The sequence below is a fragment of the Chinchilla lanigera genome, unplaced genomic scaffold, assembly GCF_000276665.1.
Source record: "Chinchilla lanigera isolate Chin_1 unplaced genomic scaffold, ChiLan1.0 scaffold00145, whole genome shotgun sequence".
Taxonomy (NCBI): Eukaryota; Metazoa; Chordata; class Mammalia; order Rodentia; family Chinchillidae; genus Chinchilla; species Chinchilla lanigera.
The window spans coordinates 1007145-1034841 of NW_004955546.1; the positions used below are offsets into that span (position 1 = coordinate 1007145).

The 27697-nt window shown below is 40.2% G+C and overlaps 1 protein-coding gene across 6 annotated transcripts; it reads left to right on the forward strand.

The window, feature by feature from the left end:
• Positions 1-1271: 1271 nt before the first annotated feature.
• On the forward strand, positions 1272-25879 carry Znf248 (zinc finger protein 248). 6 transcript variants are annotated; one of them, XM_013508391.1, is made up of 7 exons: positions 1834-2157; positions 2591-2691; positions 2789-2830; positions 9165-9291; positions 9686-9781; positions 18445-18536; positions 22923-25879. In XM_013508391.1, exons 3-7 carry the CDS (start codon positions 2816-2818, stop codon positions 22944-22946), a joined length of 354 nt encoding a protein of 117 aa, XP_013363845.1. In that variant the 5' UTR covers positions 1834-2157; positions 2591-2691; positions 2789-2815; the 3' UTR covers positions 22947-25879. The 6 variants fall into 6 exon arrangements, with proteins under 6 accessions (XP_013363842.1, XP_013363844.1, XP_013363845.1 ...); XM_013508388.1 differs by lacking the exons at positions 1834-2157; positions 22923-25879 and adding an exon at positions 1272-1500 and having other exon boundaries at positions 18445-20662; XM_013508387.1 differs by lacking the exon at positions 22923-25879 and having other exon boundaries at positions 1835-2157; positions 18445-20662.
• The last annotated feature ends 1818 nt before the right edge of the window (positions 25880-27697 follow it).

Sequence of the window (27697 nt, forward strand, 5' to 3'; positions counted from 1 at the left end):
AGAGAGACAATGTGATATTTACACATGGGTGTCTAATTTATTTCACTTAAGAGTATGGTCTCAAGGTCCACTCATTTAGTTATAAATGTTTCCTTTACCCTTTTTATGGCTGAGTAATACTCCATTGTATTTTTAAAAAACCCATAAAAGTACAATTTTAAAATCCCAATTTCCTTGTCTCTTTTCTGCTTATTTTTTATTTCTTCGATCCTACCTCATCTTGATCATGGTGTTGCAGTACAAAGTTTGGTTCTTCCAGCCATATGACTGCCAATATTTGGAAGTGAGAATTGGTGTGAAGGAAATCAGGTTTTATTATGAACTAATCAGGGTGCTGGCGCCCTAATGGTGATCTCAAATAATTCTGTAACAGCAAAGGTTTTAGGAGGAGCGAAGGCAGTGGATTAGTCAACACAGAGGCCAAGTGCAGCTGAGTAGTTTTCTCGCCATCGTTTTCTCGCGGTCTTTGTCATTCGCCCAATGTTTTCTCTTCGGTTCCAACTCAAAAGATCTTGTCTCCTCCCGCCCCTCCTGCGAGTCTTTGGATTTTGGCGCACATTAAACATTATTCTTCCTTTAATTGGAGAACGTTAGCAAGTCCTTAGCACACACTTCAATGTTATTTGAAGATCACCACGTGTTCTAAGTCCTAAATACTAATGAAAGATTACTGACTAGGTTGGGGGAACCAGTGTTTTTTTACTTTCTCTCCTTTTCCCTGGAGTACTTCACCGCAGTAGTCAAGATCACAGCCATTTAAAGTTTAGTACTTTTAAAAATCTTTTAGGAGTTACAACACTGGGCAAAGTGGGGAGGAACAAGGGGCAATTCCACAAAAATAACCTAGTTTCAACTAAGGTGTAAATCATTATTGTTAGAAATAATGTGCATATAAAAAGGATGTGCACATAAAAGAACGTCCTAGGTAAAGTACAGTTAGTTGCCAGAGATGAGGTTTTTGAGAGCTTTTTAATACACGTTTTCCTTTATTATTCTGAAACAGAGTCTCGCTAAACTGCCCAGCCACCGCTGGCTATTCCTTTCCTATTAAACACTACATTGCTAACTTGTCTTTTTCCTGGTTCTAAAGAAAAACCATGCTTGTCGCAGATGTTATTCTGGGTGAACCCACTTCGTGGTACGTGAGGTGAACACATACTCCACGTTAGCAATGAACTCAGCACCTCTGCGGCTTTCTCAGCCCAGCTAGTCGCCTGCTTTTAGGTGCAGGCGTGACCAACCAAAGCTGCAGCTCTTTAAGCCAAGCAGGTAGCCCCTACCCGGGGTCTCCAGGGCACAAAGGGGAGGGTCTGAGTCTTGTGCCTGCGCGCGGCGCTTCCGTGCACGCCCGGGAACCCCGCGCCCGCGCGGAGCTCCCTGCCGCCGCGACCTCCGCCCCTCTGCGCATGCGCACTGGCCTCCCCGCTCGTCTGCTGCGGCCCGGGTCCCCCGTGGGAAAACACGCCCAGCCTCTGGGTCCGCGCTGTGAGGGAGCGCCGGGTGAGCCGGGCGGTCTAGGGCCAGGGCCTTCGGGCACGGGCTGGGGATGGCTGGGGCACAGCAGAGGGGTGGGCCCGCGGGGAGAAGCGGGCGCCTACAGAGCCTGGAACGGCCTCAGGCCGAGCCCTGCCGGGGCAGCCTCGGGTCGGCGCGTGGACGCCAATTGCCGAGCTCGGGAGTCCGCGCGCGCCCAGCCCTGCAGAGCCATGGCGCTGTCGTACGGCCGCTTGTGGGGAGTGCGCGTGCGCGGGACCCGAGGCGCGGCGGTCTGGCGGGGAGGTAGCGCGCCGTGCGTGACGTGCGCGTGACGTTATGCGCGCGCCTCGGGCGACCGCGAGGGGGTGGGGCTGCGGGCGGCGTGGCTGGGTGTGAATGGGATACCTGGTACCTGTGGCCCGTCAGAGTCCGGGTGTTGCTGTACCATGCGGCCTTTAGGCGCGCTCGCCGCCCCGGGTAGTCCTGAATGCGCTCGCTCCTTAGACGGCGGCTGCGTCTCCCGTGTGCGCGAAGCTCTGGGTGGGCTCCAGGCAGGCCGCCGGCGCTCGGACTGGTTCCCGGGGCCGTGGCCACGGCGTCCGTGAGGGGCTGGTGCCGGCCCCGCGCTCGCCGCTCGCTGCGTATTGCGGTGACACCGCTGCGAAGCCCGCGAGGAGCGAGGTGAGCCGGGCCCGGGCCCTGGGGCTCTGTCCGGTCCTCCCGGGAGAGGGCGCAGGCCCCTCTGCCTCGTCCGGCTGCTCCTATCTAGATGAAAACATTGGGCAGAAGGAGGTCCCTGGTTCGCATCGCGCAGATTAGGAGACTTGATCAAAGTTAACCTGATTAAGAGAACATTTTGAGAAACTGCGAACAAGTTCAGACAAACATTTAATAAACTTGATCTTGTCTTAAACACCCCCATCCCTTTTTACGGAGGTTTCTTGGAGTAGCAGACCTCAAGGGATTAATGGTGTTAGCGCAAAAATAGATAATATGGCCTGAGTTTTTGTCTTTCTCCCTTACTACAGCAGTTTTGACAAATCCACAGTATTTGCTCGTGTAGAATACTGTTATTTGTTAAACTCATCTCTGTTTTTAATTTTTTGTGTCACAGAACCTAAATTGCTTATAAATCAGTAAGAAACAAATGTTTACATTCACTCAGTGAAAAATATCATGTCTAAGCTCAACATATATTGGAGCCAACATGGACACGTAAGTATCTTGTGTGTGGAGTTGTGTAGGCAGGTGAATCCAGGAGCTCCAAGGCAGGCCATGTCTGTCCTGACATCCGTCCTTCCTTCTCTCCCAGCTCTCCCTCCTCCACTAAGAGCGGAAAATGAGCAAATCACAGGTAAGTTGTTTACTTGCACTTGGTAAGGATTGGTATTTTTTTTTTTAACTTGGGGAGAAAAAAATAGGCAGAGTTTACATCAGCTAAGTCTAGGCGTTCAACACCAGATGAATGGACAGAGAAAATGTATATATACAGAGTGGAATATGACTCAAACATAAAAAACAAAATTTTGTCATTTGCAGGAAAATATATAGATTTGGAGAGCACCATGTTGAACAAAATAAGCCAGACTCAAAGGCAAATATCAAACATTCTCCCTAATACTGGAATCTCAAACAGGTGTGGTGGTGTACAGCTGTAATGCCAGCACTTGGGAGGCTGAGAGAGGAGGATTGCTGGGAGTTTGAGATCAGCCTGGGTTACATAGTGAGACCCTGCCTCAAAAAACAAAAAAGATGCAAGTAGAAGGGCAATTATTAATAGACAAGAGGACGGGAGTCAAGGGGAGAGAAATGCAAGGATAGGTAAATGGGAAGGTGGATGTGATCAAAATATATCATTGAACTTCCCAAGATGTGAAACTAGTGGGTACTGTGGGCCAAGGGGATGACAGGGTGGAGGAGTGAAAATGATCAAAATATGTTATGTACATGTACAAATTGCCAAAATGAAACATGAATCCAGATAGCCAGTATACACTAAATAAAAGGAGACATGAAACCAATACAAAACAAAAAGTTTATATTAAGGGAAATAGAACTAGAGCAACAAATTCAAAGTAAAAAATGTTTGGCAAATTAGATTCAGGATTTTTAATTTTACAGGATTATCCAGGTTATTGTAAAATTTTTTCTGGTCTTCCTAATAACAACCCTGAAATAAATGCAGTATATCATCTATAGTCATTGCTGGGTAGAAACATAGTGCCAGAGGAGATGAAGCTGTGAGGTTTGAATAGCCTGTTCTGTGATGGTACTGCTTGACCCAGGAATAAAACCTGGAAGATGGAGGGGAATGAAGGGACTATAAGTCTTCAGAACACTCCTGCGAGTTTGTGTTTCTAGGTAGAATTGCAGGCAGTTCTGGCTTATGTTTCTACATTTCAACTTAGTAAATACAGCCTTATCTCATCCCCTGCACTCACCTGAATCAGTTCTACAAAAGGTCACCAAATCATGATCAAGGCCAGTGGATTTTTTTTACTTTACTCCTTCATTCAGCAGCATTTAATAGTACGGACCATGGTCTTTGTTTTGAAAATCTCTGTGTGACATGGGGCTCTGAGATCTGTTCCCAGCTCTGATTTTCTGCCCAGCCCTCATGAAGAAGACTTTTGCCACATTGTTTGTAGGGGTTTCCATTCTTGGTCCACTATACTTCATTTTATTGACTGGTTTCATGTGTTTTTTTATTATTAAAATGTTTTTGAATTATTAATATACTGTATTAACATGTTTAAGAAAGCAGATGGTTATATTTTTAAAAATCCTCTACAGACTAGGTTGGAAAAAGTAATACAGAAGATGCAAAAGTTTGTACTCCCTTTCTCTCCATTCCTGCTTATCCCTCTGGGTTGGTTGATATTAATCCTCCAGAGATATTTTCACTGACTGTGAAAGAGCTTTTTAAGAGTTATTATGCTGCAACAGGAGGCAGATATTGGGACAGCCCCAAAGGGCAGTGTATGGTCACTCCAAATACCCAGCTTTTAATAGTTTTTGTCCTTCCAGTGTCTATCAAATTTAAATATGGGTGTGTGCTGGCCATGGTGGTGCATGCCTGTAATCCCAGCACACACGAAGTTGAGGCAGGAGGATTGCTGTGTTTTTGAGGCCAGCCTGCACCACATAGCAAAAAAAAAAACCCCAGTAAATAAATAAATAAATAAATGAGGGAGTATTCTTACATATCCCCTTTATTTAAGAAGGATTCAGTTATCCTTATGCTTCTCAATTTAGATGCATCTATGCATCCTGGCATTGTCTTAACTTGCAGATTCTGATTTAATGTAGATGGAGCCCTGGACTCTTAGTTTCTAGTAAGCTCCCAGATGAAGTCAGATCTGCTCAAGGGATCATGAATCCCATACATTGTTTTCTATTCTTTTTTCAACTTAACAGTATGTCCCAGAGGTTTCTGTGATAGAAAATGGATCTTTCTTTGTTAAAACTGTGTGATAATTCAATGTAGGTGTCTGAGTTAAATTATATCCCACTTTTTTGCTGTTGCAAACCCTGTTAGAATGAACGACCATGTACACACACACACACACACACACACACACACACCAAATTATTCATGTTCTGTATATTCATGATTGTGCTGGATAGGTTTATCAGATGAATTTTAATGGCTTTAATGTCAGAGACAGTATCATTTTGTGTTCTTGTTGGCAGTACATGAGCATGTTTGTTTTTCCATAGCTTTTACCACAGATATGTGGTTCAACTTTTGAGTTTTGGGAAACAGCTAGGTAAAAAGTGGTATTTTATATGGTTTGCATCTGCTGTTTTTTTCTACTTTGAATGAAGTTGATTAACTTCATGTGTCTAAAAGTGTCATGTGTTTTTCTGTGAACTCTGCTAATATGTTTCACCCATTTTCCTTTAGGTTTCTGCCCCACTCTATCTCTGCTTATCTTTTATACATTAGGGATAGTACTTGTTTATTATATGCGTTACAAACCGTTACTTTCTTGTATACCAGTCTTCTATGGGTTTAACTTTTATAGCATTTGGAGACATAATTAGAAAGTCTTTCTTACTTCATGATGATAAATTACTTGCTTATGTATATCCTAGTGCCTTTGTGCATTTTATTTTTAATTCATTTAGAGTTTACCTTAATATGCAAGAACTTCACAGTTGAAATGTTACAATATCATTCTACACAACACTCCTTATCCTGTGTGCTGTACCATTTTTGCTTTTTCTGTATTTTAAACCATAGGAAACATCTTTAGTAATTTGACTTTAGACAGTCAGTGGAGTTTGTAATTGCTTAAGTATTGCCATCTCCTGTGTTTGTCCTGTCTTCCAGCTGTTTTATGCTTCCTCTTTGACCATTTCTTTATTCCAAAAAACTTCTCTTTTACTATTTCTTCATGTTTCAGTCTTACAGTGAGAAATTTTTTCAGCATTTTTTTGTTTGAAGATGTCTGTATCTTTATTTTTGAAGGGATATTTTCTCTAAATACAAAATTCTAGATTGGAATTTTTTTTCTTTTCTCCTTTAGTACTTTAAAGATACCATCCCAATGTCTTCTGAGTCTTTGTTGTTTTATTTTGAGAATTCAATTTTAAACCTTCTCCTTGAAGGCAATTGATATTTTTTCCTTTGGCTGCTACCAAAACCCCTGTGGTGGGTTTAGGTCTCCCGCTCAGCAATATGACACATGGATGCAAAAAAAAAAAAAGAATATTCTGCAGTTGAGGAGCTCTGGGATGACCCAATGCTTTCTATGAAATAAAGGACCACCAAAACCTCATGGCTTTTATTGGTATCAATCAGAGAGTAGGTGGTTGTCATGGCAGAGTGCTAGGGAAAAGAAACTTTGTAGACACTGGCTGTAAAGAGAAACAGCAATTTTGTACCAGGCTCAGAGGCCTCAGTTAGCAATATAATGGATAGCTTGATGTGTGCAAAGCTGGCACCTTCAATGCCAGAAAGGTATAATTCTAAGTCCCATGGCCTCATCTGAGATGTTATCTCATGTCTTTGTCCTGAAATCTCACAGGCTCTTGCTCAAGCTCCCATTCCAGCCATCAGCAGGGTGAGCATATCTTGTCCAAGTTGAGACACCTTGGTGTCTTGGCCAGACAATCATTTTATATTAGCCAATTAAGGGAACATCTGCTTCTGTATAGGCAGATGTGTATATCTCAGTGAATAGAGCTGAAGTAACAGTCAGGGAAAGATGGAGCCAAGGGGCTTCATTACTCAGGAGAGCAAAGCTTGGTGCTCTCCCACAGGCTGCTTATGAGATTTTCTCTTTTTTTGGTTTCTAGGAGTTGATACTTGGTACTGCTTGGTTTGGTTTTCTTGCTACATATTTATCCTATATTTCTGAGGGGTTTTGATTTTGAGGTGTGATGTCTTTTATAAGTTTGGGGACATTCTCAGCCATTATTTTCTTCATATATTCTGTATGTCCTTCTGGCATTATTTTATTCTGGTGTCTTCTGCTCTAACCCTTTACAAAATGGTGCTTTCTAGCCTTCTCCTTTTGCTTGCGTGTAACTTCCCACTCTGACAGAAATTTGGCTACCAATGTCCACCTTATTTTTACTTAATTGTTCGTTTCTGGTATATATGTGTAAGTGAGGTCTGAGTTGTTAGCCTTAGGGCTCTTGGTTCCTTCCAGTGTTTGTTGATTGTGTGTGTGTGTGTATGTGTGTGTATGTGTGTGTGTGTGTGTGTGTGTGTGTGTGTAGTTTTCCCTTTTTTTGTGGCTCAAAGGATTGAATCCATGGCTTTATGTGTGGTGAACAAGCACTCTACTTCTGAGCTATGTCCCTGGCTCCTATTTCTTGATTGTAAATTAAGCTGTTGTAAACTTTCACATGCAGGTTTTGGTACAGATCTAAGTTTTAAAATGAGTAGATACTAGAGTGTAAAATTGGTGGATTATATGGTAAGACTTACAATTTAGCTTTGTACACAGTTGCTCAGCTGTTCCAAAGATACTGTATCATTTGATACTCTTTTATTTTAAAAAACTTTTTTCCCTCAATATTGAGGATTGCATCCAGGGCCTTCACACTAGCTATATCCTCAGCCCTTTATTTTTATTTGGATATAAGGTCTCGCTAAGTTACCCATGCTGTGCTCAAACTTGTGATCCTCCTGTGTGGTGAGATTACAGGCATGCATTATCACAAGTTCTTTCCTTTCTTTCAATTTTTGCCTTATGTATTTTGGTAGTCTTTTTGTGTTAGATGCATGTGGCTTCAGTTTGCATCTTCTTTCTCTAATATGATTTTGAATCCATCTAGTGAGCCCTAATTTCAGATACTGTATTTTGAAATTTTACTGTGCCGATTGTGTGTGTGTGTGTATGTATTTACCTATGTAAGAGGTTCCTGAGATCACCCCAGGTTCAGTGACTCCCTAGGGTAATTCAGCAGATGGTCACATTTAGAGTGAAAAGATACAAAGCAAAGTCAGGAAGATACTAAGTCTTCTCCCTGTGGATTCTTGCAGAACATGCTTAAGTCCTCCGGTAATGATATGACAACCCATGTGAGGTGTGTGTCAGGAAAGCTTGGTCACTTGTTGCCCAAAGTTTTTATCGAGGGATAGTTGCATAGGTACTGTCTTCCTAGTATATACGGAAATTCTAGACTCCTGGAATACACATGCTCAGTGTAACCAAACTTTTTGTACAAACAGCTCAGGTGTGGTGGATTGTTCTTACCAGGGAGTGACATGGTGAGCATCCTTCTGAAATCCATACCCCCACCTGACAGCAGGGACCCTGCAGCAGACCTTGCAGAGATCTCTGACCTGCTACGTACATAGCGCAAATACCATATAACTGGTGAACTTCTTCCATCATTATTTTGTTCATGTTTTTGTCTATTTTATTGAATATATTAATCATAATTCACTTTCAAGTTCTTGTAAATTCTAGTGCTTGAGTCATCCATGGCTCTGCTTTTATTGTCTTTGTTCTTGGTTCCTGTTTCGTATACCATGAAATTTTTTACTGGATGGCAAATACTGTGTTTTTGGGTGTTTTATTTTGTTTTGCAACAGGGTCTTGCTATGTAGTCTACGGTGGCTTTGAACTCATGACAATCCTTTCACAGCCTCCCAAGTGCTGGGATCATAGGCATACGCCATCATGCCTACCTGATACTGTGTTTAAAAACAAAGAAACAAAAAAATCCATAGTGACCCCAGAAGATGATCTCTTCAAGCAGAGAAGATTCATCTTTTTCTCTGGTCTCTTTAATCAGTCATGAGTTTCTCTTGGTCGGGTCCTGTACTATGTTCATTTCAATCCAATTACTTAATGACTGCAAGTTTTACTTCCTGGTGAAAGTTACCTGATAATGTGAAAGATACTGTTCTTCATAACTCCAACCTGCTGTGTATACACTTCTAGCTCCTGTAGTGCTCTTACTAAATGTACACAAGTGTGTCCTGATCAGGCCATAAGCACTTCAAAACCTTGCCTTTCATTTGCTTTAGTAGTGCTTGTAGCAACTATGATAAACCCATACCCTTAATAGAAATTCAATTTGTATAAGATATTTTGTGTACTGTAGCACAAAAAGAACTATCCTATTTGTCATTTTTCCATAAGCTCTGGAGATGTTAGTTCTGTTGAATCTTTTCTATATCTAATTCTGACCATTTCACATAGAAAAGGGACATTCTCTTTCAGGAACAAGTGTCATTTAGGGATGTATGTGTGGACTTCACTAAGGAAGAGTGGTGTCTGCTGGACCCCACTCAGAAGATACTGTACAGGGATGTGATCCTGGAAAATTACAGCAACCTTGTCTCAGTAGGTAAGAATTTTTTTCTCATGTGGCTAATAATCACGTGCATTTTTAGGTTTTTTTTTTTTTTTTTTTTTTTGGTTTTTCTCCGGTACCGGGAACCGAACTCACGACCTTGTGCTTGCCAGGCAGGCGCTTTGCTGCTGAGCTAAATCCCCAGCCCCCCATTTTTAGTTCTTGAACATGAAAGCCCTGAACGTTCGTGATTTAAAGCTTGGGATTCAAAGCTCTGAGATAACTATCCGTTGTTGTTAAAAAGAATGTGTTGTTATGTCCTGAGGGATTGGTTCATTTGGGTACCTTCTTTGAGCAGCTCTTGAAAGTGTACTTTTCTTTCTCTTAAGTTTTTCAGTGTCTGCAAAGGTGAGCTGTTTACCCCACCCTTGTTATTTTCTCTTGCTAGGGTATTGCATTGCTAAGCCAGAAGTGATCTTCAAGATAGAGCAAGGAGAGGAGCCCTGGGTATTGGAGAAGGGATTCCCAAGCCACTGTAACCCAGGTGAGTTACTGGGGCCACAGGTAGTGAAAACCAAGAGGAAATTAGTCTTACGTCTTTGGCTTAGGGTTTTGCCACCTTGGGAATATTTTTCAGAAACTTAAGTTTTTAGCCAAAGACCTTTGGAAATGACCAAAGACACGTGGCCTGCATCCTGTTAGCTTTTTTCCCTCTAGTACTGGGGATTGAACACTGAATTATCCCCACACACACACATAACCTTTTTTTTTTTTTTTTTTTTTTTTGTGAAAGCGTCTTGAGTTGCTAAATTGCTCAGGCCAACTCTGACTTGCAGTCTTTCTGCCTCAGGCTCCCAAAGTGCTGGGATTACAGGCATGTACCACTATGCTCTGCTGTCCTGTTACCTTAGATGCTCCTCTATGTGTCACTGTCATTCATAAATGCTTTTCTTTCTTTTTTGACACTTTAGAGTGACTTACTTTTACCCATAATCTAAAATCATTTGGCCTTATCTTGGATATTTTTCTTGGTTAGATTTTATCTTTTAAAATTGTTCACCTTCTCTCTTTTCTTAGAATACCTTCTATTAGCTGGTACATACACAATATATTCATGCACTTCTTCCATAAATCCACTTAACAAATACATGTGATGAATATTTACAATGGCCCAGATACACTTTAGGTAATAAATAATGTCCCTGATCTCATAGAATGTATATTACTGTCAGCAACAAATACAGGCATATATTGTAAATATTTATGTATATGTGCCCATGTATATGTGCAGATGCACTCTTAGGTGATGGAAGGTACTGTGAAGAATTCATATAAGGAAATAAAGTAAGCACATGAGGGAATGCCCTTTGGCTGTGGAGTCAGAGAAGACTTTTTTATGAGATCCACATTAGCCACAAACCTTTGACAAAGTGAGTGTGAGCTGTGTGGATCAAGAGTATGCCAGGAAGAAAACACATTGAGGGATGGATCTCTCAGACAGGTGTGTTCTTGGACTGTTTGAGCAGTGTTAGGGAGATGAGTATGGCTGGAAGTTACTGCACACAGGGGAGGCTGATAGGTGGTGATGGAAGTAGCAGCAGCATGGGCCATGGTAGACACAGTAGTTTGTGTTTGAGGGATATGATGAGGAATGCTCCTTGTACACACACACACATATATAGATCAGGTTCAGTCATCATATCTAATTTACAGTTTAAAAGGACTTCTCTGTAGTGACTGTGCTGTGGTGGGTGAACCTGGACAAGGAAAGAACAGGAGTTAGGAGAGCGGTATCAACTCTGACTGCCAGAGATTCTGATAAGGTACAGGTTTGTACAGATACCTAAATATTGGGCCATGAGGAAAGAATATAAGGGACAAAAGGAGACAGGAATATTGCAATGATTTGTGTCAAGCAGTTGGATAAATTAGGTGTCATTTCTGAGATAGAGAAACTTATGGAGGAGACATGATAGGAGTTATGACAGGTTTAATATTGGACAGAAGTTGGGAGTAACTGCTAGAATCTAGTCTTGTATTGATTAGGAAGTTAGAAATGTTTAAATATGGAGCTTGTGGCTGAGGTTAGAATAAGGCATATCCCTCTGAAAGGCTCCAACGTCAGAGGGTGTTAAAGATAACGGATTAGATTTTGTAAAAGGCCAGATAGTAACCAGACAAGGCGGCACACCTGTGGTCCTAGCAATTCAGCAGGCTGAAGCAGGAAGATCATAAGTGGAAGGATACCCTTGGCAACTTTGTGAGACTCTTCCTAAAAACCAGAAAGGGCTGGGGATGTAGCTCAGTGCTAGAGTAATAGATGTGAGACCCTGAGTTCAATTTGCAGTACTACAAAAAAGAACAGCAACAACAAAAAGACCAGATAATAAAGGTGTTAGGTCTCTTGGCTGCATGTGGTCCTTGCTGCTATGGATCTTCCTCTTACTTATTTTTTCCCCCTCTTCCTCCCTATTCTCTTCTTCCTACTACCCCGCTACTGCCTGTTCCACCCTTTCCCGTTAAAAATGTGAAAGAGTCTTAGTGGCAGGGCCATTTCATAGTTCGTCACCCTTTTCTAGAACCTGGTTGTGAATAGGTGAAGATAGTCCTGGGACAGTCCTACTTTTCACAGGGAGTAAATCCATCCAGCAGAAGAGATTGAGAAGAAACAATTTGAGCTGTACAGAAGCCAGTGATCCCATTTCCCAGGAGTCAGATGGCTTTTGTGTTCTGTATACAAACATGCTGTTACCTCTTACTAGCCTCATAATACTATTATTTTTATTTCAAAACTGCCCACATCTCTTCATATTCTCTCTTTTCATAGACAGTGCTCAAAAGCAGAGATGCATCTGTGTTCCTTCATTCCTGATTAGCTGTAATTCCTAATTAGTTCTTTCTTGTTTATTTTTACTCAAAGCATTCAACATATCTTTCACTAACCTGACAGTTACCTATAGAAATAAGTAAATTAAAGCCTTCTTTCATTGACTGTTGTAATGTGGTTCTGTTCTACCTTTTACATTTACTTTTTTCTACTGTATAATTTATACTCACTTCATATTATCCTGTATCTTAAATTGTGTTTACACATGCTTTCACTTACCTAAAGCTTATTTATTTTGCGTTTCTTTTTAAAGAGAAAAAGATAATGAAACCGAGTTTCAAATCTAGTAGGACAGTTACAATAGTTGATACATTGCATATTGTTGTCTTCATATTAGTTAATCAGAGTGCAAGATATAGGCATGATGTCTTGTCTAAACAATATTAGCACAAAGCATTGTTTTCAAGGAACTAAGACAAGCTAGCTGTAAAACTATCTTAACTACCTTGTGTATACATACTTTTTTTTCTTTTTCCCTTTCTTCCTTTCCCCTTTCCACCATCACAGTTCATCTTCTCTTTGCACAGTTTTTTTCCCAGTTCACAATGTCTATTGTATATCTCAAATCCTGTTTTCTTTCTCAGTTTCTCACACTGGTCAGACAATACAGTGTTTACACATATGGGTCTGATTTATTTCACTTAGGAGTATGGTCTCAAACTGCATCCATTTACCTATACAAGTCTGTAGTTTGTCTTTCTTTATGCCTGAGTAATATTCCATCATATAAAAAAAGCACATCTTTTTTTATCCGTTCCTCTGTTGATGGCAACTAGGTTGTTTTCCAAGATTTAGCTATTACGAATGGTGCTGCTGTAAACATGGGTGCACATATATCACTGGTATGATGTTTTTAATTTTTCTGGGAAGATACCCCAAAGGGGAATAGCTGGTTCAAATGGGACCTCTAATCCCCGTTTCTTAAGGAATCTTCACACTGATTTCTATAGTGATTGCACCATCCTGCTTTCCCACCAGCAGTGGAGAAGAGTTCTTTTCTCCCCACAGCCCTTCCAGCATTTGTTATCAGTTGATTTTTGATGATTGCCATTCTTGCTGGGGTGAGATGGAATCCCAGTGTTGTTTTAACTTGCATCTCTCGAGTGACCAGTGATGTTGAACATTTTCTCATGTACTTGTCATTTGTATTTCTTCATCTGAAAAGTATGTATTCATTCCAGATGCCCATTTTTAGATTGGGTCTTTGAATTTGGGGAGTCTGATTTTTTTTCAATTCTTTATATATTCTAGATATAAGTCCTTTGTGGGACAGCTGGTTATAATTTTTTTCCCATTCTGTCAGTTGTCTTTTCACTCTGTTGGAGATTTCTTTCGTTGTGCAAAAGCTTTTTAATAAGATGAGATCCCATTTGAGATCCTCTTTGAGATTTCTGTTTCCTCTTCCAGTAAATGTAGTGTTTCTATTTTAATGTTTAGTTCTTTGATCCATTTTGACTTTAGTTTAGTGCATGGTGATGATAGACATGGGTCTAGTTTTAGTCTTCAGCATGTGGACAGCTAGTTTTTCCAGCACCATTTATTAAAGAGACTGTCTTTCTTCCAGTGAACATGTTTGCCTTCTTTCTCAAAGATAAGATGGCTGAATGTGGTTGGGGTTGTATCTGCATCTTCTGTTCTGTTCCAGTGATCCTCAGGTCTGTTTTTTTTGCTGGTACCATGCTGATTTTATCACAGTAGCTTTGTAGTATAATTCCAGATCTGGGATTGTGATGCCCTCTGACTTGCCTTTGTTTCCCAGAATTGCTTTTGCTATTCTGAGTCTTTCTGGTTCCAAATGAATTTTAGGAATGTTTTCTCTAGTTCTGTGAAGTATGTTAATGGTGTTCTTATTGTGGTTGCATTAAATCTATAGTAGTTTTGGGAGTATGGCTATTTTCACTGTATTGGTTCTTCCTATCCAAAAGCAAAGGATATCTTTCCATTTTCTCATACCCTCTTCAGCCTCCTTTTTTAGAGTACTGTAATTTTCATTGTATAAATCTTTTACATCCTTTGTTAGATGGATTCCTAAGTATTTCTTTTTTGGATGTTATCATGAAGAGTATGCTTTCCCTAATTTGTCCCTGTGAGTTTGTTGTTTGTATACAGGAATGCTATTGACTTTTGATTGTTGATTTTGTATCCCACTACACTACTGAATTGGGATATTAAATCTACAAGTTTTTTTGTCAAGTTTTTGGGGTCTTCTATGTAGATTATCATATCATCTGCAAATAATGATAATTTAATTTCTTCCTTTCCTATCTTTATTCCTTTTATTTTTTCCTCTTGTCTAATTGCTCTGGCTAATGTTTCCAGAACTGTATTGAATAAGAGTGGTGATAGTGAACATCCTTGTCTTGTTCCTGATTTTAGAGTGAAAGCTTTTTGGTTTCTGACCATTTAATATGACATTAGTTATTGGTTTGTCATAGATGGCTTTTATAAGATTGAGGTAGAGGTGTTTTTTTTTTTAATCATAAATGGGTGTTGGACTTTGTCAAATGCTTTTCCTGTATCTATTGACATGATCATGTGATTTTTGTCTGTGGTTCTGTTAATAAGGTGTATTGCAGTTTTTTGTGGGTTTTTTTTTTTTTTGTCTTTCTGAGACAGGGTCTCCCTGTGCACTTCAGGCTGGCCTTGAGCTTACTTTGTAGCCCGGGCTGGTCTTGAACTCCCAACAATCCTCCTGCCTCAGCCTCCCGAGTGCTGGGATTACAGGTGTACGCCACCATGCCTGGCATTGCAGTTATTGATTTGCATATGTCTAACCATCCTTCCATCCCTGGTATGAATCCTACTTGGTCTTGATGTATAATCTTCTTGATGATATGTAGCATTCTGTTTGCCAAACTCTTATTATGGATATTTTCATCAATGTTTCTTAGGGAGATTAGCCTGTAGTTTTCTTTCTCAGTTGTGTTCTCCTCTGGGTTTGGAATCAGGGTAATACTTGCTTCCAGGAATGATTCTGCAAGTATTGCTTCCCTTTCAATTTCTTTAAAGAGTTTCAGCATTAGTGGCATTAGTTCTTCTCTAAATTTCTTGTAGAATTCAGCAGCGAATGTGTCAGGGCCTGGGCTTTTCTTTGTTCATAAATTTTTAATAACATTTTCAATTTCATTGGCTGATATTGGTTTATTTAGCATTTTTATATCTTCTTGATTTAGTTTTGTCATGTTTGATTGTATCTGGGAATCTGTCCATTTCTTCTGTGTTTTCCATCTTATTAGAATATAGGTTCTTATAGTAGGTATTGAGGGTCTCCTGGATTTCTGTGAGGTCTGTTGTGATTTCCCCCTTTTTATTCCCGATGGCTTTGTGTTTTCTTTCCTTTTTTTGATGAGGTTGGCTAATGGTTTATCAATTTTATTTATTCTTCCTAAGAGCCAACTTTTCAGTTAATTCTTTGTATTGTTTTCATAGTCTCCGTTGCATTAATTTCTGCTCTTTATAATTTCCTCTCTCATACAAGCTTTGGGTTTGATTTGTTCTTTTTCTAGAGGTTTGACGTTCCATATTAGGTTGTTTTTTTGAGCTCACTTCTCTCACTGGCACTGCTGTACTCTTTGTCGCCGGCACCACTGTACTCTTCTTATTAGCACGCTGTACTCTTCTCACCAGTACCACTGTATTCACCTTTCACTGGCAAGCTTTCCCAGGGCAGTGGAGGAAGCACAGACACTGTCCTGAAGCAATGGAGGAAGCACAAGAGTGCAAATCTGCACTGCACTTGCTAGCACCGCTGTCCTGGGGACAGTGGAGGAAGGGTGGAATGTGGATTTACGCTCCACACACCAGCACTGTGAGGCAATGGGTAATGCCCAGAGCTCAGACTTACATTCTAGTCACTGGCACCACTATCTCAGGGACAATGGAGGAAGGGCAGAGTGCAGACTCACACCCCACAGCCAGGCCCCCTCTTTCTGAGGCAATGGAGGAAGCACAGAGCGCAGACTCAAATTCTACTTGGCTGGCACCATCTTCCCAGCTATAATGAAAGAGGGGTGAGGTGCAGTCCTACACCCCAAAGGCAGGCATAATAGTGGCTTGGTTTTTTGTTTGTTTTTGTGTTTTTGAGACAGAGTCTCACTATGCAGTTTAGCTGGCCTTGAACTCACTTTATAGGCCAGGCTAGGCTCAAACTTGCAGCAATCCTCATGCCTCAGGTTCCTGAGTGCTGGGATTACAGGAGTTCACGCCACACCCTGCATGGCTTGTTATTTTAATTGTTTTAAGTTACAGCAATATTTTACTATTAATAGTCCCTATTTTATGTCTGTAACTCACTGGTGGGTGTAAGCCCCAAATTCTGATGATCATATAGCTGTTGCTTCAAGTTTGTTTCCCTACTCAGATTTCATTCTTCCAAAAAGAAGGAGCACTCTTTTCCTAATTCTGACATTTAGGTAGAGTGTTGATTGCCTATGGAGCCAAATTTAGGAGAAAGTCTCTTTCATCCATTCAAAACATATTCTGTAGTACCCTTCCTAAATGCACATTCCCCTGTTTTGTCTTGATGTTACAACTCATTATGTAAGGTTGGAAATAATCCAATATACATTGCTTTTTAAGAATCATTTCTGTATTTCCACCTCAGAAGGAGCAGGGAAGTGGGACTAGTCACATGTACCAGAACATAGATTGTGGTCTCCCAGAGGCTTGGCATACAGCAAGCATTATTTTATGTTAGAGTGAGTTACGTGGAGAGTAACTACTAAAGGATAGAACACATGGAGTCTTAAAATAATAGGGTTATTATATTTTTGCCTTCTATTATTTTACTATTATCAGTGGTGGTTTTTTAATTCAAGAAAGTAGCATTTCACTAAGGGGATCCATGTTCCCAGGAGAACCAAGGGTAGAATGCGTCTAGTTGAGTGAAAGGTATGTTGTTAATAAGAAATGTACAAGACTTCGATAACTACCTATAGCTGTATAGATATTTAGAATGGATTTATGGAATATTGAACACTTTAATGTGAATCAATTGGTATAAAGTAGTTTTTGTTTGTTTGTTTTTGCCAGGATGACAACTTCTACCTGTTGGTCATTGGAGCAGTAGACTCAGGGATGCCCTGCGTTAGTTTTGTGTTTGTTACTGAGTCCTGAACGCACGGCTTTACACTTAACTCTGCCATTAAGCTATATTCCCTGTCCTGTTTTGTTTTCAGTCTTGGCTAAGTTGCCAAGCTGCCCTCAAACTTGGAATCCTCATGCTTCAGCCTCACCAGTAGCTGGAATTATAGGTCTGTGCCACCATGCCCAGCAGATGTGATTAATGTTGCTTGGATATCAACAGTGAAGTATAACCAAGAATTTTTGTGATAAAGTATACTGAACATCTTAGTACCTATACAGATAAATGGCTCTTACAGGGCCCAAATGTAAATAAAATCCACAGATGAGGCCAGATTTTAAATCAGAAAACTTAGATATAAAAATAAAAGCCTAGAGATAAAGGCAGACTTAAAATATCTAGGTATAGAAGTAGACATGCATAGTAGTAGTGAGGCTCCTGCTACAGTAATTAGACTGTAAGCAGAGAAGGATATAAGCCATGTTCAACCTTTGCCAAAGTGAATTCTTGTCCTGTTTTATTTTCTTGGCACTGTTTATTTTTTTAAAAATTCATCCCATTCTCAGTGAATTTCCTGTTCTTTGATTGAACAACTTCATATAAATTTCATTCCTATTGATCATGTCTGGAATTCGTTTTACCTTCTCCAGCATGCTTTTCCATAGCATTTTAGAAAATCATCCTTGTCAGTAAAATTTAAAGTAGATCTTGGGATACCTGAATATTCTTTTGAACCTGGAGAAGTTGATGTTTACAGAACTTTAGTTTGGTGTTGATGTACAAAACAGAAAATATGCATGCTTAGGGTGGGAGTCTGCCCCAATTTTCCAAGCCTAAGGGGTCAGGAGTTAGCTCTGTTCTTTCTCTGCCCACTACAAATCATTCTCTGAAACCCCTGTGCTGCTTATCTTCACCTTCCCTTTGTCTTGGGTTCACCTTATTGTCTCCAAGTGTCCCTGTTTCTGAATCAGTCATTCTATTTGATTTCCCCTTTTTCATACCCAGTTTTGAAGATTATGTAATGTTGGATGTCTTTTCCAGCTTCAGCTTCCTGCTTCCACAGCAGTACATTTGTGTTTTCCATTTGAACTGGAGGGAAAAAGAAATAGGTTCAGTTCACTTCTGGAAACCTAGTCTGATAGAGTAATTAACAATGGTGAAAGGTAGTTGTATAAAGTTATTTTTCACCAAAAGTGCATTAATATTCATAAGATGTGGTTATTTTTGTCATTTCTAGAAAGGAAATGGAAAGCTGTTGACCTACTAGAGAGCAGCCAGGAAAGTCAAGGTGAACATTTTTGGCACCTTATATTCACCAGCAACAAAACAGTAAGTGGGGAAAGTGGTGACAGAGTTCAGAAAACTTTCAGTCTGGACACAAACACAATTTCTTCAAGAAATTTTCCCTTCAAAATATGTGACTCATGTGAAATGAGTTTGAAAAATATTTCAGGCTTAATTATTAATAAAAAAAACTATTCCAGAAAGAAGCCTGATGAGTTTAATGTCTATGAGAAATTACTCCTTGATATTAGGCATGAAAAAATTCCTATTAGAGAGAAATCTTATAAATATGATCAAAAAAGGAATGTTTTCAGTCATCAAGATCTCACTCAACCAATTTTTGATGAACCTTTTGAATATAACAAAAGCAGAACACACTTCCATGAACAAATGACCTTTTTTACAAATGAGAAGTCCCAGATAGGGGAGACACTCTGTAGATACACTGAATGTGGAAGAGTGTTCAACATCTTAAAGCTCAATATATCTCAGAGAACTTGTTTGGACATGGAACCACATGAATGCAGTATCTGTGGGAAGGCCTTTTATATGGACTTACAATTTGGACATCAGAGAGCTCTTACAGAGGACAGCCCTTATGAATACAATGAATATGGGGAAATCTGTGACAATTCACCTTTCATTACACATCAGGGAGCTTACACAACAAAGATTCCCCAAGAATATAAAGTGAATGACAAAACTTGGGAAAAGTCAGCCCTCTTTAAAAATCATACAGTACACTCAGGGGACAAACCTTTTGAATACCATGAAAATGGGAATAATTTCAGCAAGAAGCCACATCTAACCCAGTCTCGAAGAGGTCACTCAGGAGAAAAAACCTTTGAATGTGGTGAGTGTGGCAAAACTTTCTGGGAGAAGTCAAACCTCACCCAGCATCAGAGAACACACACAGGAGAGAAGCCCTATGAATGCTCTGAATGTGGGAAAGCCTTCTGCCAGAAACCACACCTTACCAACCATCAGCGAACACATACAGGAGAGAAACCTTACGCCTGTAAGCAATGTGGGAAAACATTCTGTGTGAAGTCAAACCTCACTGAACACCAGAGGACACACACAGGAGAGAAACCATATGAGTGTAGTGCATGTGGGAAATCCTTCTGCCATAGATCAGCCCTGACTGTCCATCAGAGGACACACACAGGGGAAAAGCCATTTATATGTAACGAGTGTGGTAAATCCTTTTGTGTGAAGTCAAACCTCATTGTACATCAAAGAACTCACACGGGGGAGAAACCCTATAAATGTAATGAATGTGGGAAGACCTTCTGTGAAAAATCAGCTCTTACTAAACATCAGAGAACTCACACAGGGGAGAAGCCGTATGAGTGTAATGCATGTGGGAAGACCTTTAGTCAGAGGTCAGTACTCACAAAGCATCAGAGGATTCACACAAGGGTTAAAGCTCTTCCAACATCCTGAGTATTCAAAAACCTGCAAACGCATGTGAGATTTACTGTATAGTTTTAAAAATGAGATTAGAGAAAGCCAAAGAATGCCACGAAATGCTAGAAAATGACATCTCATTTAAATATATGAAAGCTTTCAAGAAAAATAACTTTTTATTGGAAAATTTGTACTGAAGTGAGATCTATTCATTTAAGTAATATTGTAAAAGTCTTCTAAAATTTGTTATTTTATGTCATCTGCCAGATATGTTACAAAAACTATATATATATGGCAATACGCATTTTACCCATATTCACAGTATTCACAATATTCATCTGTAGCTTACAAAAACTGAACGACAGTACATTAAACATATATGAAGAGTTCCTGATGTTTGTAGGTGTTATATGAGTATGCTAATGTAACAAAAATTTGGGGTATATTGATTCATATGTTGGAGCCCATGAACCCTTAGTTTAGTAACTTATGGAATAGATTAATATTTTCCACCAAAATCCCACCATTGTCTTCGTATGTTCTTGGGATTATATGTGTGTATGTACATATATGTGGATTTGTATATAGTATACATGTAAATATATTTTGTCACACATACCTAGACATTCAGTGATACCCTCATGTTACCTCATACTGACTTAAAAGTACTACTGATGGTTAGGTTTTCAGGAATGTTGTAAGCTAATTGTTAAACATGGTCATTATTTAAAATTGTATAAATTTACAGTTATATTTCAAAAGGTAATATTTATCACTTCTTTATAATTTTGCTACATTTCACTGTTATCTTTGTGGTTCAGGTTACTGGTATTAGTGTACCTCCATGGTGAGACTACTCTATGACCGTGTGCTACTGCATATATCTTCCCAACACCACATGCTGGTCACTTCACTTTAATCAGAATATTTACACTGTGGAAATTAGAAAACTCCACATTTCAGGGTTTTTGTTTTCTTGGAGAACTGTTTTCACATATTGCTAAGCATACCTATTTGTATATATGAAAAGATACTTGGCACGTTTGAAGTACAAACCACATACCCACTTTTTTATTTGCTGAAATAAATAAATGACTGTGGCCATTATTACTGAACTGCCTTTTCAGTAAAAAAGCCAAAAGATGTTTTTGTGAGGTTTTAAACTACCTCTCAACCAGTGCAATTCTAAATATTACCAGTCTCTCTATAGGTTGACTGGTGAAATTTTTTTTTTTTTAATAAAGAACCATGCCACCTACTTTTGACTGTTTCCTGGTGTATCTGAATATGGCCAGTAGTACCAAACTTCCACTTTAGTGGAGAAGTTAAACTACTTTTTAGTTGTCTCTGGGTCAGTCATACAAATACTACTACTAAGAATGGTGTTTACATAATTATGCAAAGGTTAACATGTTATAAACAGTAATACTGGACTCTACAAATGAAAAGTGGTGGTATGTAATGATATGCCCCTTTCAAATTCTTTTTTTTTTTTTTGGCTTTTTGAAAGGGGTCTTGCTATGCAGTTCATGCTGGCCTTGAGCTCACATTTTAGCTCAGGCTGGTCTCAAACTCGCAAGGATCCTCCCTCAGCCTCCTGAGTGCTAGGATTACAGGCATGTGCCACCCCGCCTGGCCCCTTTCAAATTCTTGACATCTCACTGTGGCTCATTTCAGGCATGGTGTCTGTAACCCTAGTTCTGTGTAGCCCAGGAGATTTGTGCTTGCACTTAGGAGATAGTGTTATCTTGTATCTCTGCCTCCCTTGTCCTGTTCCTGTGTTCTCTGGGAACATGTAAGGGTTCCAAAAGGCACTGCCTACCTGCTGCTTCCTTGCTGAGCTGTTTAATCTATTTTTTCCGTCTTCCCCTAGATGACTGGGGGGGTAGATCCAAGGTGAATATGTGAGCAATGAGTTATTTTAGGATAGATACTCTGTAGTACTTCCTGGGAAAAATTTCAGTTACAAAGTAATGATGTGAGATCGGAAAGACAGAAGATTGTCCGTCTTCACTGGACATTTTCAAGTCTTCATGTGACATGGCTAATAGTTTCTGGCCTTGTTGGACACTACCCTGAAGAGGACAATGAGCAAGGCGGGAGAAGTTGGTCCTAACATGATGTCACTGAGCTGCTCAATTCCACCTGCTTTCTTCTGGGCCCTTGTATTACCCATGATAACTGTTTCTTACTTATTCTTAGGACTTTCTGATACTTAAAATGGAAGACATTCCAGCTGATCCAGAGAAACACTTTTTAAGTGTTAATGTTCTGTAAAGTGATGGGAGGGATATTTATTTTCACAAGTTGGTACAGAGATGGATATTTGTATAGGGTCTATACAGTAAGGAAGAAAAATAAACAACTAAAAAGATTTTACTGGCAGACTTAATTAACTACTGTGGTGTGGGCCAGAAACAAGGAATATTGAAACACATAGAAAATAGTGTCTGAAGGAAGGCATTCCAGTTCTGAGTCCTCAGGACAAAGATGAAAACACCCATTAGCAGAGCCCTGTGAGAACTGCTGTCATCAAGATTTTGTCACTTACTAGAACTGTCCACCAAATTGCTAATGCCTCCCTGTGAAGAACCCAAGCAGATGCATTTCAGGTGAGCACAGAGAAGGGTGGAGGGAGAGTCTGGGTGGAGAAAATGTAAAGTAAGCAGCATGGTATTTTTAATTTCTATTAATTCCTCTGTAAAAGGCTGAATATGAGAAATAAAATTATTACACTAGCTGAAAGCTATGGCTTTGTCATAGTTCTGTAGTGTCATAAGTAAATTCCCTGTGGAACCAAACTCTGTACCAAGTACATTGTCCTTAGGGAGATGCATGGAGCAGACATTTTATTAAATTGCATTATTCAGATATCTCTTTGTGAAGTTTGTTGTTTATAAAGTAAGTAGCTCTGCCTTCTTCCAAGGAAACAGCTCAGTATCTGATCAGGGCACCTTTTTGATTTAATGTGGCATTATGACCATGTACTCAGACATGTTGTGGCTATTACTTGTCTCCTAGGTGCAGCTTTCAACATTTTTCTAAGAATAGAACCTGTCATCACAAAGTAGGCATTTACCACTGATGGTGTTCTCGTCTTGGCCTGCATTGATGTGAAACCACCAAGCGTCATGTTTTTGTTCCTGCCAGAAGTCATATAGAGAAAATGCACTGTTTGTGTGTATGTGTGTATTTTGAGACACTCACTATGTAATCCAGGCCAGCCTTGAACTCACTAGCCCAGGCTGATCATGAATAATCTTGGTCCTCCTACTTCACCTTTTGAGTGCTGGGATTACAGGCAAGCACCATCACACCCAACTTCCTTGCATTACAGTTTATTCAATCAGCCCTTGACCAACACAAAACAAAATACGTTTACAAAGGACATGATAGTGTTCAATGTTATAAAGAATAGGAGAAATTGGCAGAGGAATGACTTGGTTTTAGATAGGAAAATATGTCACTTAGGAGGCTACCTTAAGAAAGGAGCTGAGTGAATGGAGAGGAAGAATGTGAGCAGGTGGGAATTAGAAGCCTATTTCCCCAACAATTTTACGTTTCATGAAACAGCACTTAGTCCTAATCACCTAGTGTATTTTGATACTTTATTTTGTGTTGTACTAAATACTTGTTCCTTTAGACTAATTTCACGGCTAATGGATGGATCATTGTCCACCTCACTGGTGTGTGAAATGATGGGTGCTGCAGGTTATAGGTTTGTGCTTTCTGAAATGACCAGTCACTTTCAATGCCTGGAAATTGTTTACTGATAAACTCCCAAGATACTGTTTGAACTTGTCCTTCCCTTGTCTTGTGTGCCCCAACACTTCACACCCAGCCATACTTCTGAGAGGGTTCATCCTGTACATACCAATGATGCCTTCAGATACCACCTCTGCCTGCTACCCAAGGTGGAGAGTGCAGGGTGATGGCACTGTGCTTCCCCCAGGCTCGCTCTTTCTGAGAAGACATACTTAGTCAAACCCTGTGTTTCCTCTGCATTTTCACCTGCCACTCAGTGCCTGGCTACTGTACAGTACATCCCACCCTCCTGCCTCTGTCGTTTGAAACCTCACCTCCCTTTCTCAGCCAGTCCTCCTCTTAGGTCTTAGGCTCCTTCCTAGGGTATTGCACATGCTGGAAAGTTCTTGACCACAGAGCTACATCCCCATTCCTCACACACCACTTTTTAAGAGGACAATCTTGTGAGGTACCTCAGGTGAGAAGTGACATGTAGTGTTATCCTTTCCATATCTGGAGTCCATACTTTGAGATGATCATTCCTCTGGGCTTGTCCTCGTCTATAAAATGGGGAAGAGGGTTACCCATTTGCAAGAGTTATCCCTTAGCTTGCTTCTGGAAATGGAGGCTAAAAATTCTCAGTACCCTCTCCACTACGGAGGTTCAGAAGGCCAGTACATGTGCTCAGAGAAAGGTGCAGGCTAGGAAATGACCCCAAAAGACCTACATCTACATCTTGGACTAATGTTTGGCACAGAGACCCTACAATAGTTTAAAAAAATAAGAATTAAAAGAACAAATGAGCAAATCCTGAGAAAGAATAATTCTCCACAGATACTACATAAATAAAATTCAGACATTCAGCTTTCAACAACAAAAATCACAAGGTATATAAAAGAAAAAAACAGGAATGTATGGCCTCGTTAAAGGAAGAAAATATATATCAGTAGAAACCATCTCTGAGAAAGACCAGATGGTAGACTTAATTGACAAATACTCTAAACCACTGTCTTAAAGATGTTCATATAGCTGAATGATGGTGTAAGCAAAGCATGTAGAAAACATTCTGAAACTGAAAAGTGTAGTAAGTAAAGCTGGGCATGGTGGCACATACCTGTAATCCCAGCACTGTGGAGGCTGAGGCAGGAGGATCACTGCAAGTTCAAATCCAGCCTGGGCTACATAGTGAACTCAAGGCCAGCCTGAACTACACAGGCACTATATCGAAAAAGTACAGTAAGTTTGATAGAGGGATTCAGAAGCATATTTGGGTAGCCATAAGAATCAATAAACTTGGAGATTGGACTTGATCCACTCTGAGGCACAGAAAGAAAAAAGATCAAAGAAAAGTGAACAAGACCGGTGAGACTTTAGGACACCATTAAGTAAGCCAATACATGCATTGTTGGAGTGACAGAGATGTGTTGAGATAATGGCTGTTTCCAAGTTTGATGAATTCTGTGAATATAAACATGAAGGAAGCTCAATAAAATCCAAGTAACATAAAATCAAAGGCAGGTACATGGCGGAACTCATTGTCAAAATGTCAAAGGCCAACATCAGAAAGAGAATGTTAACAGCAGGTGTAGCGCAGCAGAAGAGCAGTTGCCTAGAACATACAAGGTCCCTAGCACCATAGAACGCAAGAAAAAAAAAAAAAAAAAAAAAAAAACGAGAGAAGTAACTCATCATATGCAAGGGATCCTCACCAGTGTTATCAACAGGTGTGTCTCTGCAGAATCTGGAAGTTAGAAGGCAGTGGGTTGATATATTCAAGATGGTAAAGAATAAAAACAATCGTACATTCAGAATAATCATCCTTCAACTTTTGAGGGAGAAGTTAAGGTATTCCTGAATAAATAAAAGCCAAAGAAGTGTTGCCATTAGAACTCTCCAAGAAATGCTAAAGCCAGGCATTCCAGTGCATGTCTGTAAGCCCAGCACTCAGAGGCTAAGGCTGGAAGGATTGCAAACTCAAGCTCTACCTGGCAATTTAGTGATTTAGCAAGACCCTCTCTCAGAATTAAATAGCTAAAAACCAGGGATGGGATGTAGCTCGCTGTGAAGGCCCTGGGTTAAATCCCCAGTACCACAAAGGAAAAAAATAGAAAAAAAGATAGCATGCCCTGAGCAGGAATGTTTATTCCTGAAACACAAGGGTGCTTCAACATAGGAAAATGAATACAAAATACCAGATTAAAATATCAGGTTAGCCAGGCATGGTGGTGCACACCTGTAATCCCAGCACTTGGGAGGCTGAGGCAGGAGGATCACCATAAATTGGAAGCCAGCCTGGGCTACATACTGAGTTCAAGGCCAGGCTGAACTACATAGCAAGACCCTGCCTGTCTCAAAAGCAAACAATGCCAGACATGGTGGCGCATATGTGTAATCCCAGCACTTGGGAGGCAGAGGCAGGAAGATCATTGCAAGTTTGAGGCCAGCTTAGGCTACAAAGTGAGCTTAAGGCCAGCTGGAAGCAAGATCCTGTCTCAAAAAGACAAAAACAAAATACCAGGTTTGCAACAAATTGAAGGTAAAAAACAAGACAAAAATCCATGATCCTCTCAATTGAAGAAAAAACATTTAACAAAATTAAACACTTTCATAATAATGCACAGCATATGATAACACAAAAATAGAAGGAAACTACCTCAATATAATAAAATCATATATAAAAAATCCAGAGTGAGACTGAAAGCTTACATTCTACACAAGATTTGAGGATGTAGACAGAACAATAGGCAAGAAAAAGAAAAAGGCACCCAAAGTGGAACTGGAGAGGGAGGGGATATAAAAAGAATTAACATGTATTATGGCTGGGTGTGGTGGTGCATGCCTGTAATCCCAGCACTCGGGAGGCTGAGGCGGGAGGATCGTTGCATGTTCGAGACCAGCCTGGGCTACAGAGTGAGCTCAAGGTCAGCCTGAACTGCATAGCAAGAGCCTGTCTCAAAAAGGGGGAAAAAAAAGATGTGTTATGTACATGTACCAGCTCCCCAAAATGAATATAATCATCATGTGCTACAAGTATTTACTAATAAAAATGTGAAAGAAAAAAATAAGACGATCTCACTGTGCTTCTAGTCTTCACCAGATATCACAAAACAATGGTAACAGTTAAATCTCTTCAATAAGAGATCTCAGTGATAAAATGGTCTCAGGTACACCTTCCTTATATACACCATGCACAACCAAAAGGCAATTCATGCTTTTCATTAGTGGTTTTGTCTAACTATAAAGCAAAATGCTCACAAACACAAGTGATGGTAACAGTTCTTTCACATACATGTTGGACAATTGAGTTCTCTGAGGTCAGAGGCCTGAATGAAGTTCTAAGAAAACAGATTTTGTCCTTTAAGTTCAAGTTCCAACTTCTTTGAAAGAATGCTGTTCTTTGAAGAAAGGAGGGGCCCAGAACAGCAATCCTATGCTGAAGACCACGCCTCAGTTGTGAAACATCTCGGCACCACAGAACAAAGGCAAGAAGCTGCTAGAAAGGAGAGCGCCTGAGCTAATTCTTCATCCTACTCAGAATGAGCGACATTCTGCTGATGTCATCACATTTGGAAGGCCTCTCCATGACTGTGAAAGGTCTGGGCCACAGTCAAAGATGGCTGAGTAGAGACCAAAGAGGCAAAAGGAAGTCAGCGTGGAAATAGTCATTCCTTGGAGTTTGGTGTGGGCATGGTTTGCAGGGAGAGAGCCCAGGCACAGCTAAGTCAATTCCATCTCCAGCCTTTAGTAAACATACTCCGATGTCAACCTGCACTCACTTTTTTCCAGATTCTGAGTTGCCCTCATCCATGTCCATTTTACCATGTGCCCTCGAGACTTAGGCTGTTAATCAATCTGCCTTGACCCTACATAATCGCAGGTGGGTCATCAGTATCTGCTTCATTGCAAAGCTAAGAAACCTTAATTCCAAGTAACCTGCCCAGAATCACCTAGGTGGTTAGTGGCAGAATTGGGAGTAGAAAATCCCTGTTCACATAATAGCTAAGTTACTGGCAAGGTTCTGTTGCAGTTGAGTTAGAAACAACCAGTGTTTT

What these genes read in the sequence shown, in the direction of transcription:
- Znf248 (XM_013508388.1), top strand. An exon ending in CAGCAACCTTGTCTCAGTAG is followed by an intron (nt 9,292 to 9,685) that starts GTAAGAATTTTT and finishes TTCTCTTGCTAG; the next exon opens with GGTATTGCATTGCTAAGCCA. An exon ending in CCCAAGCCACTGTAACCCAG is followed by an intron (nt 9,782 to 18,444) that starts GTGAGTTACTGG and finishes TGTCATTTCTAG; the next exon opens with AAAGGAAATGGAAAGCTGTT.